This window comes from Dendropsophus ebraccatus, chromosome 1, assembly GCF_027789765.1.
Source record: "Dendropsophus ebraccatus isolate aDenEbr1 chromosome 1, aDenEbr1.pat, whole genome shotgun sequence".
Classification (NCBI taxonomy): Eukaryota; Metazoa; Chordata; class Amphibia; order Anura; family Hylidae; genus Dendropsophus; species Dendropsophus ebraccatus.
Genome location: NC_091454.1, coordinates 106,046,217 through 106,059,580, shown reverse-complemented (window position 1 = coordinate 106,059,580; position 13,364 = coordinate 106,046,217). Strand labels below are relative to the sequence as shown.

Genomic DNA, 13,364 nt, shown 5'->3' with positions numbered 1-13,364 from the left:
ATAGATAGGAGATAGATAGATAGATAGATAGATAGATAGATAGATAGATAGATAGGAGATAGATAGATAGATAGATAGATAGGAGATAGATAGATAGATAGATAGATAGATAGGAGATAGATAGATAGATAGATAGATAGATAGATAGATAGGAGATAGATAGATAGATAGATAGATAGATAGATAGATAGGAGATAGATAGATAGATAGGAGATAGATAGATAGGAGATAGATAGATAGATAGGAGATGGATAGATAGATAGATAGATAGATAGATAGATAGATAGATAGATAGATAGATAGATAGATAGGAGATAGATAGATAGATAGATAGATAGGAGATGGATAGAAAGATAGATAGATAGGAGATGGATAGATAGATAGATAGATAGATAGGAGATAGATAGATAGATAGATAGATAGATAGATAGATAGATAGATAGATAGATAGGAGATAGATAGGAGATAGATAGATAGGAGATAGATAGATAGATAGATAGATAGGAGATAGATAGATAGATAGATAGATAGATAGATAGATAGATAGGAGATAGATAGATAGATAGATAGATAGATAGATAGATAGATAGATAGATAGATAGGAGATAGATAGATAGTAGGAAATCTAGCAGCTCATTATGTATCTTTGATTACACATGAGATCACAACCAGCAGACACATTTTAATAATGAGAACCTTCTATGGGGATGATCCTGGTATTTGTACAGTGGATGTTAGTTAGTAATGGCGGTGGTGGTGAAGGGGTTGTGATATTTGTTTCTTTTATACTGGTATTATTGGTCTTGTTATACTGGATCTCAGTTATGGTGTGGTGGTATTAGTTAGTATGGGGTGGTAATGGTTGTGGTCACAGTGACAATATATGTTTCTTATATACTGGTGTATTGGATTTGGTCAGTAACGGTATATTTCTTCTATCCCCTATTAGTTCTGTTCTGGGGTCACATCCACACACTGATCCCCCACAGAACTCTGTATACTGATCTCTCACAAAGCCTCCAGTATACAATACACCAGGAATCCTCCAAGTACAACAGCTGCAAACACTACAACTCCCAGCATTTACTTACAGTCTGCAGCCCTCAGGATATGCTGGGAGTTGTAGTACATCCTCTGATAACAGCTGGTGCTGCAGAGATTCAGGGCTGATGGTTTTAACATGATAAGAGAACCAAAAGGGCATTACAGCACTGATAACAGGGTCACCGGGTACACAGCATGGTACCTTAAGGGTGCATTCACACAGACAGATTTAGCTGACAGATTTTTGAAGCCAAAGCCAGGAATGCAGTTGAAAAGAGGAGAAATCTCAGTTTTTCCTTTATTACCTGTTCTCTGCTTATAGTCTGTTCCTGGCTTTGGCTTCAAACATCGGTCAGATAAATCTCTCTGTTTAAAGGCATCCTAAGGTACTATGCTGTGCACCTGGAGCTAGGTTCCCTTTAATCCAATAGATGTATATCACAAGGGCTTTTCGTGGCTGGGAACACTGGCCACAATACTATAATTCTGTGGCGCATGTGTAATCTTCCTTTCCCGCACTTATTTGGGGAGGGTAATACCAGGTAAGGGCCAGGGTGGTGGATGGGCCGCTAGCCTGCCAGTCAAGGGCCAGTGCCGTGTGCTTGCCCCCCTGGCTAAAATCTGCCAGCCAGCCCCTGTATCCAAGGAAGACTACACAAACTACACATCTTGCATCTCCTCTAAATAGACATCATACTTTATATACTTAGCGTTTACCGTTGTTATCATTTTCAACATTTAAATCAACAGGGGATGTTAAATAAAGCAAATTTAGAATTTACATTTATTATTTAAAACAAGCTGTAAAACAAAGCTATACTTACCTGTATCTTGGTCCTGTCTCCTGAAGGGAGATTTTTAGTCTTGTGCGAGTTAAAAAAAAAACTTAACACAGGAAGTCCCAGTCATCTGCGCTCAGAGAAGGCAGTCATGTGATTGATGGACACATTGAGCTGTGACTCTCTGTACTGGCCGGGACTTCATGTGTTCAGTCTCTTTTTTTAGCCAGAACAAGACTAAAAATCTATTGTTGATTTAGATTTTAAAAGTTATGACAGGTATACTTTAAACTTTTGGAAACTAATTTCTACCCACATTTTCTATCTTTCGTCTTTCAACAATTAGATACATAACAATATCCTGATATTGAATGTCTTTTAGGGAAAAAATAAATTATGTAGCATGTATGGTCATCACAAAGCTGCCCGCACAACAGGAAATTGTATGTATTATTAATGTAGAAATGAGCAATATAATAAAACTATATACAAATGACTCATCATGTGCAGCAAATGGAAATAGTCTAAAATGTAAAAAGATCTACATTCTGTTCCTCAAGTTAAAAATAATAACAATGTGTTGCAGCCTAAACCTATTCAAATAGGCCTACTTTAGTAAATATCCCATAGTACCATTTGTTTCTTGTACCACTACAGCAAACAAACTGGACTGGTATTAAATTGCCATTATGTAGTGTGCTATAGGGGCTATAGAGAAAGGTTAACAAGGACAAAATATTAAAAACTAGTAGAAAACTAGAATGCAGATATGATTAGAGTACCTACTGAGTACTAAAATTTTAAAAACGTAAAGCATTACAAATATATGCTCATCTGTTTTTTTCCCATCTACTACGTGTTTCCTAGTATCTTTCCATTTTCTAATTTGAATGATTTGAGATGTCATTGTTTTGTTTTCTGATCTTTGTACATTGGCCATATTTTGTTGCTCTTTATTGTATTGATTCGTATAAATATTGTATAGTTTTTTTACCATGGTTTTACATTGTGAATAATGTCAATAATAAACTAGATTAAGAAAAATAAATGTGTTTTTAAGACAATAACTATATTGCTCATATTTGAATCATATATAGCATTAGTAGCAAATTTCCTTTCTACATACCTTTCAAATATTTCTTTTTCTGTGAACAAGTCAAGATAGCTGAATGGAGAGTCTAGTAAGTAGAGGTCTGCATCTTTGTAGACAGCTCTAGAAGAACAGAAATATATGTTGCATTATGTACAATTATCAATGATAGTGGTAGACTAAAAGCTCAAGCCAAGTCACGGGGGGGGGGGGGGGGGGCTCCCAAATAACTGCAGTGTGTGAATGCTGTTTTCGAGAGTCCCTTCAGGTCCTACAGTATCACAACCTAGGTATACCTGCTATCTCTGCATCCCATTTAACCATGCCAAAGGCACCAAGTACATAAGTCATGTTAACTAGAACAGGCCTTGTAGTAGTAGCATAAAGACTGGCTAGATTACTACTTCATTGGACATTTGTCTGACTTTGGAGTCACCTGGTGACCATCAGAAGTCTTGGTGACCTTTGAGATGAGAGCCAACTATTAGCAGAAGTGACATACACGGGAGGATTACCAACACCACAGGAAGAAACTTTATTATTAAAGTGGATTTCTGCGTGACATTAATACAAAGCAAGGTAATGCTGTTATAAGATATGGTGCTGGAAGCTAAAAGAACAAACAAACAATAGCACAGCCTTACCTTGCTAGAGATATTCTTGCCCGCTGACCTCCACTAAGTGTTATTCCTCCTTCCCCTAGGACGGTATTATCTTTTTCTGGAAACTTTGCAATGTCCTAGAACAATAAATGGACACAATGACATCTAAAGCTCTATTATGCATAGACGTTCTTGAGACCAAAGTGAAATTAAATGTTTTTTCTATAACAAGTATGCTTATCAGGTACAATGTGACATATTGCACCAGAAATCTTTCCACAGCATGCCCCTATCCCACTGGTTACCATTGCCCCAGTCATCCATCACTTCCGGTATAAGCAGGGGTGCCTACGCTGCTCTTTCCTACATGTCTCATGCTCCCATGCACCAATGCTTCTATCTGGAGCGGCCTATTATTAGCCCTCCCTTCACCAAGCATTGGCTGTGAACTTCACACTGTCTTCTGTGCAGTGTATAAGGGTCAAAGTCACATAAGAGATGTGAAGTGGGGTAGAGAGGCTGACACAGCCTGTTCTCCGGCTTCTACCCCAAGCCCAGACCATGAAGCTCTCCTGATGCGTTTACGTCACAGCCCCAAGATGGTGCCCGCTGATAAGCATTGTGACGTTACAAAGGAAGTTATCTGCCTGGTTTGGCAGATAAGGCTGTTTTCACACTGCATTTCTGCAGTCTGTTTAATGTATACATTTTTAAATAGTTACTTTTTACATACACAAAAACATGGTCAACCACATTTTTTGTGCATGCTTAAAAAAGGAAAAAAATTATTTTACAATGGAAGTCAATGCAAAAATGGATCTAAACAGATTTCACACATTTGCATTTGTTTTTGTATCCTTTTTTTTTCTTTCATAAAACGTATATGTTAAACGGACTTCAAAAGCACATTGTGGATCCAGCCTAATCTTTTCATGTAATAGAGCCATTAGTGACATTGATGTCTGCAGCACATCCTCTATGTGTAAATGTACCGAGCAACACTTTTAATTTTACCTTTACTGAGTGAATTCAGTCACCTTCTAGCTTCAGTGGTTCTTTTGTCCCACCTAGAAAACTGCTGTCCCTTGTTTCCATGTGATTGAACTAAACTAAAACTTATAATTGTATAATAAAAGTTATTTACCCCACTAGCACCATTTTCCAGATCGTTGCTGTCTGTGGGAACAATTTGGGTGAAAACCAACAGTAGAATGACTAAGGGACCTATTACACGGGACGATTATAGTGTAATGCAATGTAAGGCAATGATCGAAAAATCGTTTGTGTTTCGTTGATTGTTGATTTAGATCTGAACCTAAAATTATTGTTAATTGTTAGCTAATCGTTCGCTGTAAATCCACATTTCTTTGCTCAAGTTCCGCATTTGTTTACTAATCGTTCAGTGTAAGTGCACTAGTTTGCGATCGTTTATCGTTAGTCGTTAATCATTAAAAATTGCTCAGTGTAATAGGACCCTGAAAGCTGAGAGTTGGTCTTAGTTGGTCTGCTTTGATCTTCTTTGAACTAAACAGTCAAGCATTAACTAATGTTATCCCCTATTCTGTGGATAGGGGATCCCTAATAGATATGAGCGAACCGGGTTTGGGTTTGAGTCGATCCGAACCCGAACGTTCGGTATTTGATTAGCTGGGGACAAAGCTCTAAGGTTGTGTGGAAAACATGGATACAGCCAATGACTATATCCATGTTTTCCACATAGCCTTAGAGCTTTATCCAAGTTCAGCAGCCACCGCTAATCAAATGCCAAAAGTTCGGGTTCGGATCGACTCGAGCATGCTCCAGGTTCACTCATCTCTAATCCCTAACTGATTAGTAGTGAAATGACTACTTGACCTCCACCAATCATGAGAACAGCTATTTAAGGGCTTATTCACACGATCTTTGCCGCGATCCGGAGGAGAATCACAGCATGGATCCCACCACCCCCCAGCTGCAGAGATGACACAGGGGGTGATCTCTGCCATGATCCGTGTGGGTTGCGGCACGGGTCATGTGAATGGCTGCATTCACTTTAATGGTCCCTAAAATTGTCCGTGGTCGTGGATCCGCATCCACAGACAATTTTACGGGACATGTGAATTCAGCCTAACAGTGTCAGCAGTTTGGAATATGAATTACAGCTGACAGATTCCGCTTGATTGATTCAAATAAGACGCTTTGGATCATAAAGACTGTCCCAGACAAAGGCCAATTTCACACTGGTATATGATGGCCACAAATAGTGTTGTCTGATTATCTGAACTAACTGCATCACAGATCACTATGATTATAGTTTAGGACATGCAGTGAGCCATATTACACTCCTGTGCACCTGGCCTAATAGTTTAATAGAAAAGGTCTCTACTCTTTCCACTATATAGTCCAAAATTTCATCATGCCCTTCAAAATTAAAGTAGGCCAGGAATTTTTGATAATGGCTTATAACAGAGAACACCAGTGCATATATCCTATGTGTTGCCAGGATATGCAGTATCCTGGTGTGAATTGGGCCTGTTTTTGCGTTTGTGTGACACACCCACACGCTTCTCAGGTTCCAGCAATGCAGGAGTTCCTCAGAGCTCTGCAGACTTGATTGCTGCAGCTGAGCAAGGCTTTTGATTGACTTTTTCCTCTGCCTGTCCGGAACCTTGAGGATCAGAGCGCCGGTCCAATAGGGATCCGGACTAGGCTCTTGATCCTCATAAAAGAAAGCCGAGCCAGTCTCTCATCGCTGGCTATTAAGGTTCATACCCTGATTCCAGCTCCCCCTGTCTATTCCTGCGATCCCTGTACCTAATTCCTCTGCTGTTATCTGACCTCCCGCCTGACCTTTGACTATCCGATTGTTTACTGATTTTGTACTGCGTTGCCCATTTGGTTTTTACTTTGGCTTGTTGACTCTCCTTTGTGTTTGTCTGTCTTGTTCTGTGTTCCACTTACACCAGAGCAGGGACTGCCTTTGTGGTTGTCCGTGGCTACTTAGGGCTGTTTGAGACAAGTAGGTAGGGACAGTGGATGGTTTCAGACCTAGGGCTCACTGTCGTGTTTTATCCCTACGTCCCTGTCCTGACATGTGCAAAATCTTGTCCAGACCTTGGGGCCACATCTGGGGCCAAACAGTTGAGAAATAGAGGATAGATAGATAGATAGATAGATAGATAGATAGATAGATAGATAGATAGATAGGATATATATAGATAGGAGATAGATAGATAGATAGATAGATAGATAGATAGATAGATAGATAGGAGATAGATAGATAGATAGATAGATAGATAGATAGATAGATAGATAGGAGATAGATAGATAGATAGATAGATAGATAGATAGATAGATAGATAGGAGATAGATAGATAGATAGATAGGAGATAGATAGATAGATAGATAGATAGATAGATATGTACAAAACAGAAGGTTGGACGGCACTGTGCTGGCTTTAAGTCAAATAGCTTTAAGCTGGTGGGTGCACGTCCCAATAGAAGTCGATCCCAACGGCTTCACTAGATATCTAAATTAGACAAGAGGACGGCACTCCAATTGTATGAAAGTGATGATTTATTCACCCAATCACGTACAGCAACGTTTCTGAAAAAGCTTGAAAAAGACTCAGGTTAGAGTCGAAACGTCGCTGCACGTGATTGGGTGAATAAATCATCACTTTCATACAATTGGAGTGCCGTCCTCTTGTCTAATTTCGTTAGATAGATAGATAGATAGATAGATAGATAGCAGACACTGACTTTTAAAATATAGACTTTAACCACTCAGTACATAGCTTAACATTTATGTATGTAAGAAAGAGAAGAGAGACACTGCTGATGTTATAACAGTAATGTACCGCCTGTAATATAAATCTGTACAAATCAAGATAAGAAGTGACAGGAAAGACAATAGAAACTAGTTACATTACCCTAACAGCATGTGAAAATAACAACCTGCCTCAAAATATATCTATTGCACAAGAGAAGTCACTGCCAGATGCTGGGCACCCCATGCCTTAAATACCTATTCTTTACACTATTGTTCTAGAGAACAGAAAGGTCAGCTTGCCCTTCACTCCCAGGGACTAATAGCTGATGTCCTGTCTTTCTGGTCAAGCTCCATGGTGGCGTCTGGCTGAATTGATTATACTTCCACAACTAAGCAAAGATGTGAGCGCATTTCCAAAGAATAAAAATGATACTCATTAGCACTTCATGGGGATGACTAATGTAGGCATATAAGGCTAGAAACGTAATAACAGCTGAGGTAAAACGTGGATTTATGTGGAAAGGGAAAACCCACAGTTTCTGTGTATCAAGGCTAAATATACAGGGACTCAAGCAAATGCACCAACAGTACCAAGATCAGCAAATCTTCCAATATGTATCTATGTATAACTGACAAGAATTGATCTTCAGGGGCCCTGGAAAGCTGGGTGACAACCTATGTGGAAGCTGTGGAGGCTCTTTTTACTTGCATTTTTGGAGTCTATGTGGTATATGCACCAGGAAATCTTCCAGCATAAACAGTAAAGATATCTACAGACCTCTACTACATGATGGAGGATAGAAGAGTATCAATATGAAATAACACAGCCCGCTGCTTTATTTCATAGAGCTGTATTCAGCTAATAAAAAGTATACTAAGGTTTTGTTTTGTTTTTTTGTTTTTTTAACATGGGAGGCTATGTATAATGGATTTTTTTCTGGCATGGTATCTTGTTTTCCAAATGTACCTACAGAATATAAAATTTTTAACGTGACAGAAGACACATCAAGATCTCCATGATAAATATTTTATGGCTTTTTACTTATCATTAGGATTAAAGATTTCTGGTGTCTTTAAATTTGAAGATATGGAATATACTGTAGATCATATAACCTATAGCACACAATTCCTGCTCTACTCAAGAAAATATCCAACATATCCAGGTGCCATAAGTTTTTTTTTACATTATTATGTTGTCTATTTGACATACTGGCATAAAGTTGTCATTTGCACGGTCAAAGAAAGTTTAGAGCTTAAAAAAAGCAATTACCTAGGAAATGACACTTGCAGGCTATGATACCAACAATTGCACCATCAAAGGAAAGCAGAGCAGCCAAAGGTGATAACAGTATATGCATATTTCACCAGAATTACTATCAAACACTACACCAATACAGTACCAGGGTGTACACATTACAAACAAAATAAACTCCTTTATGAGGTAATTAGGGATACTATTAATATTTGCACTCAGCACACAAGTCTTGCACACCAGAACTGCTTAACTCTTCAGCAGTCTATTTCACAACAAATATTTATTTAGTAAGATAGGAGTTCACATTACACATTGTAAATCTTAACTTATTATTTTTTTTTTAGCTCTTAGACCTTGATATTGCCTTCAGTAATCACACATACATGTAACTACATAAACTATTAACTCGCTGAAAGTCTGAAGATGTGACTACAGTTAATGGGGTTATCCGGCACATAATAACTTTTTATATAATGCTGCCCTTTATAAAACATAATAAACATCATATTCTCCCCTAACCACACTCCCTCCCATCCTCCTTTCCTAGTCCCCTGCTGTCAGGGTAAACTTGTCTTAGGAGTGACAGCCCGCTCAGCCAATCACTGGCCGTGGCACTGTCCAGTCTCAGTCCATGATTAGACAAGCTCATCTTGGAAGTGGCAGCAGCAGTGGGTACCTAAAGACAACATAGGAGAACACCAGGGGATCATAGTGAGAAAAAATACAATATTTATTATGTTTTATATAAGGGCAGCACTATATAAAATGTTTTTAAGTGCCGGAGTACCCCTTAAAGATCCTATGACATGGAGATGTGCAGCTGATTAAAAGTTAGGTTGCATGCACATCTCTAGCGATGTCCCTGTCTAGCCTGGTATAACTAAGCCGTGTAATAGGCTCTGTGCTGGTCTAGCAGAACGACAATTACTTACACCATGGGCAGGGCGGAGTAAAACAGCATTTATTTTAAATACTGTATCTTACTTTCTTAAATCAGACAGGGCACAAGGAATCTAAGATGCAGGAAATTACTCTGTAATGTCTCCACAAATGGTGATAACCGGTGGTTACCTGGTGTTGTTGTGAAGGGCCTTTTACACAGACTGATTATTGTGCAAAAAAAATGATCAAATTGTTCAAATTTAAGCGATTATCTTCTGGTGTAAATGTGGCAATGATCAAACTACTGTATGAACAAAAAATCGGTTCCATGTCGTTGATCGCATTTTTTGAGCTGACCTCAAAATCATTGTTAATTGTTCCCAAGTCTCTCAGTGTAAACACTCATCGTTCACAGTATATAGATATTAACGCAATTATGAATATTCACAGAACATATACGAACGCATTTATGCCTCCAAGGAAGGTGCCTATACAATAAGATGCAGAAACGTGTTCCTTATATTAAAGTGTTTTATTATTTTGCTATATTGGAGTCCGTTCCGTTACCGCGGTAGTACCGTGTGTTATATGGGTTTATATACAAACGTCCCTGAGAATATGTGAGTTTAACCCTATGGCCCCTGAAGATGTGTGGTACAAGAAACGCGTTTGGATGAAGTTATGTGGTCTGAAGAGTACTCCAGAAAAGAAAGAGGGAAGTAATCTCTTCAGTTTTTTTCATGCAAAACAATAATGTTTTTTTTTTTAAAACGCAATAAATTGAACACTCACAAAACTAATATGATGTGGAAAGATTGGGACATTTGAATTTAAGTTTGATAAACAGTACACATAAAGACACTGGGACTAATAATAATAAATTTCTAGGAAAAGAGAAGAAATTATATAGTGTACTGAACATCAGACAACTGTGACAAATTTTGTATTTTTGTATTCTTTGTACTAGCTTATTCATTGGTGATGGCTGTGTAAATAGGTGAAAAGGTATTTATGTCTGGTGAATTTTTGACAAACTTTTTAAAGTAACAATAAAAGTTATTTTATTAGATAAAATTCCTAACTTTTCAGTGCAATAAATAGTAATATACAGGAATCAAACATTGTTTACAATCAATCAGAAGTTATATGATATACCTCATATCTGCTATATCCGTGAGTACTTATACCGACACCTGTACATCTGCGCTGAGATCATTTGAATGGTACCTGTCCCAGACGGTTTTAGCTAGGAATTTCGTTCTACATTGCATACTCCTGCAGTATTACACGGGCTGATCTGGAGGAGCAATTTGTCCGATCTGTCAGATCAACGCTCCCTTGCTTCTTGTTCCCTGCTAACTGCCAGAGCTATTACACGTGCCGTCAGTGAGCAGGTAAGAGTGGGGGGCCGTGGGGAGCTGCAGAAGGGGCTCCCTGGATAGGAGATAGTGGTGGCCAGCAGACCGTCGTTATAATTTTTTTTTTCAAAATCTTGAAAGACAAGGAACATGTTGGCTGATCATTGCCTTTTAACACTCGTTATTACACCAAGCGATACTGGACCGTAATGGCTAATAATAGGCCAAATATAGCCGATAATCACTTTAGTCCCATGAGTCCCCTTGAGCAAGCTGCATTAAAGGTGTTTACATGCACTTAATAGAGTTGTGCCTATCTCCTCGCACAACTTCCTTAGGTGAGTGAATCTACTATCATTCACTCCTATCTGACTAATTGTGACTTACTACACCAGAAAGTGCCCCTGTTCTTATTCTTGTTTTTTTAATAAAGGATGAACATGGCCCAGATTTAGTATTGCAAATGTGCATTTTGCACCAAAACACTGTCTTATATAACCACCATCACATGTATTATAAGTTTTAGACTTTGTAGAGAAAAGGGCATGGGCTCTGTAAAATTAGGTGTGGTCTCAGCTAAAACAGGCATGGCCTAAATGGGCCCAAAAATGTTTGTCACACAATTATGGTTTAAATATATATGCATTGAATAAAAGAAGATTGCTTTACCAGTGCCATATTCATACCAGTGAGTGCTGTATTCATTCTCATAGGTATAAATTCTATTGTTTCAAGGGAATCTGCCAGCACCCAGGCCCTACCTGAGGTGGTGACAGTGTGCTGTAGTTGGCAATCCCCTTGTATGCATGTTACTTTTTGGTAATTTGTCTGTGGAGTGGATTATGTGCAATCTGGGGTCCTACTGTAATGACGAGTCAATGAGGGGTTGTGGCTCGACGTTTGTGCCTCATTCCAGCACACCTCTCCACTGTTTTCTCCTCCCTTTTCTTCATGAATAATCAATGCTGCCCGGCCTCCTGTTAACTCATGCTGTCAGTCAGTTTGTCCCAACAGGCGACTGATCTGCAATTAGATATAGTTGAAGAATCTCCTAACCTGTTTTGGAGCTGTGCCTAGGGATAAATCTCCTGTGTAAAGACCAGTAACAGTTTTTTCTTTGGTGCGATTCCCCTGATTGGAATTCAATATAGTTATTTTTTTCATTATTGTATCATTTTTATAAGTGCAAAGAATTCCAAATCAGGTCCTAATTGGTTTTAATTTTTATTTTTTTTTATATACAATGATTCCCCCCCCCCCATCATTGTATTGAAAAAACTAAACTAATTTGGACTTGACTGTGAATTATTTGCACTTGATACAAATAAAATGATACAATAATAATAATAATAATAATAATAATAATAATAATAAAAAATAATAAATTAATAACTATATTTAATTTCTATCAGGGGAATCAGACCATAGAAAAAGACTGGGTTTACATTTATCAGGCAGTCTGGCGTTCTTTTTTGTCAACTGATGTCACAACTGATGGCAAAAATGCATTAGTTGTCCTATGCTTTTTTATATTAACCATCTAGGACGTACTTTTTATCTTTTCTAGTTTTGGTATTACAAATACTTATGCAAACTACTGAATGTAAAAGTGGCCTTATTCTATCCTGTTCCTTTAAATAAAATGTAATTATTCTGCAAGACTGCAATGGATACCAGCTTACAAACAGTTAATTAGTTCCAGTAATTTCAAGACGTGCATACAGTTGTAGACAATAATACAAATTTTACCAACATTGTCAGGACGGGGAGGTAGGGATGAGACGAGACAGTGGGTCCTGAGTCTGAACCCACCCACTGTTCCTACCTAATTGCCTCAAACTGCCCTAGGCAGCCGCGGACAACCACAAAGACGTGCCCTATACTGTATAAGCGTAACACAGAACGAGACAGACAAACACAAAAAAGGGAAGACAACAAGACAAAGTCAGAACCAAACGGGCAGTGCAGTACGAAATCAGGAAACAACTGGATAGTCAAAGGTCAGGTGGGAGGTCAGGTAACAAAGTCAAGCAAGAAGAGGAATAAGGAACATGGATGTCAAGAATAGACAGGGGGAGCTGGGATCAGGATATGAACCTTAATACCCAGCAGATAAGGACTGGCTCAGCTTTCTTTTATGATCCTTAAGGTTCTGGACAGGCAGAAGAATATGTCAATCAAAAGACACTGCTCAGCTGCAGTGATCAAGTCTGGCAGAGCTCATTGTAACTCCTTCATTGCCAGGAAGCTGAAAAGCAAGCGGGTGTGTCACACAAGAGTAATAACCAGGCCCAGTTCACACCAGGCTCACTGCACATTCCTGACACACATATTATTAAAATATTAATAAATACTACAAAGTTTATAGAAAATCACTCAACTCTAACATATATCTTTATGAAAGCATGTCTGAAACTCAACCCAAAGCAAAAATTTCCTTTTTTATTTAAAATGTTGTATAAACTATGGATGTTTGTCCATCTGTCTGCATGACATCATATATTCCATGACGAATAAAAGATGCCCTATGCAAACACACCCTACAAGATTTGGCAGCAATAGGATATTCTGTACAAATTGGATTATGTGTTATGTGCAATGTGA

At 38.4% G+C, this 13,364-nt stretch overlaps 1 protein-coding gene across 2 annotated transcripts in view; it reads right to left on the bottom strand.

The window, feature by feature from the left end:
* The window catches only part of CFTR (CF transmembrane conductance regulator), a 140,335-nt gene that overhangs the window by 58,920 nt on the left and 68,051 nt on the right, over positions 1-13,364 (bottom strand). For both annotated transcript variants that reach the window (XM_069976449.1, XM_069976459.1), the window contains exons 12-13: positions 3,558-3,652; positions 2,950-3,036 (exon numbers count right to left, since the gene is read on the bottom strand). In XM_069976449.1, coding sequence (XP_069832550.1) covers positions 2,950-3,036; positions 3,558-3,652 — 182 coding nt within the window. The remainder of the gene's footprint in view (positions 1-2,949; positions 3,037-3,557; positions 3,653-13,364) is intronic.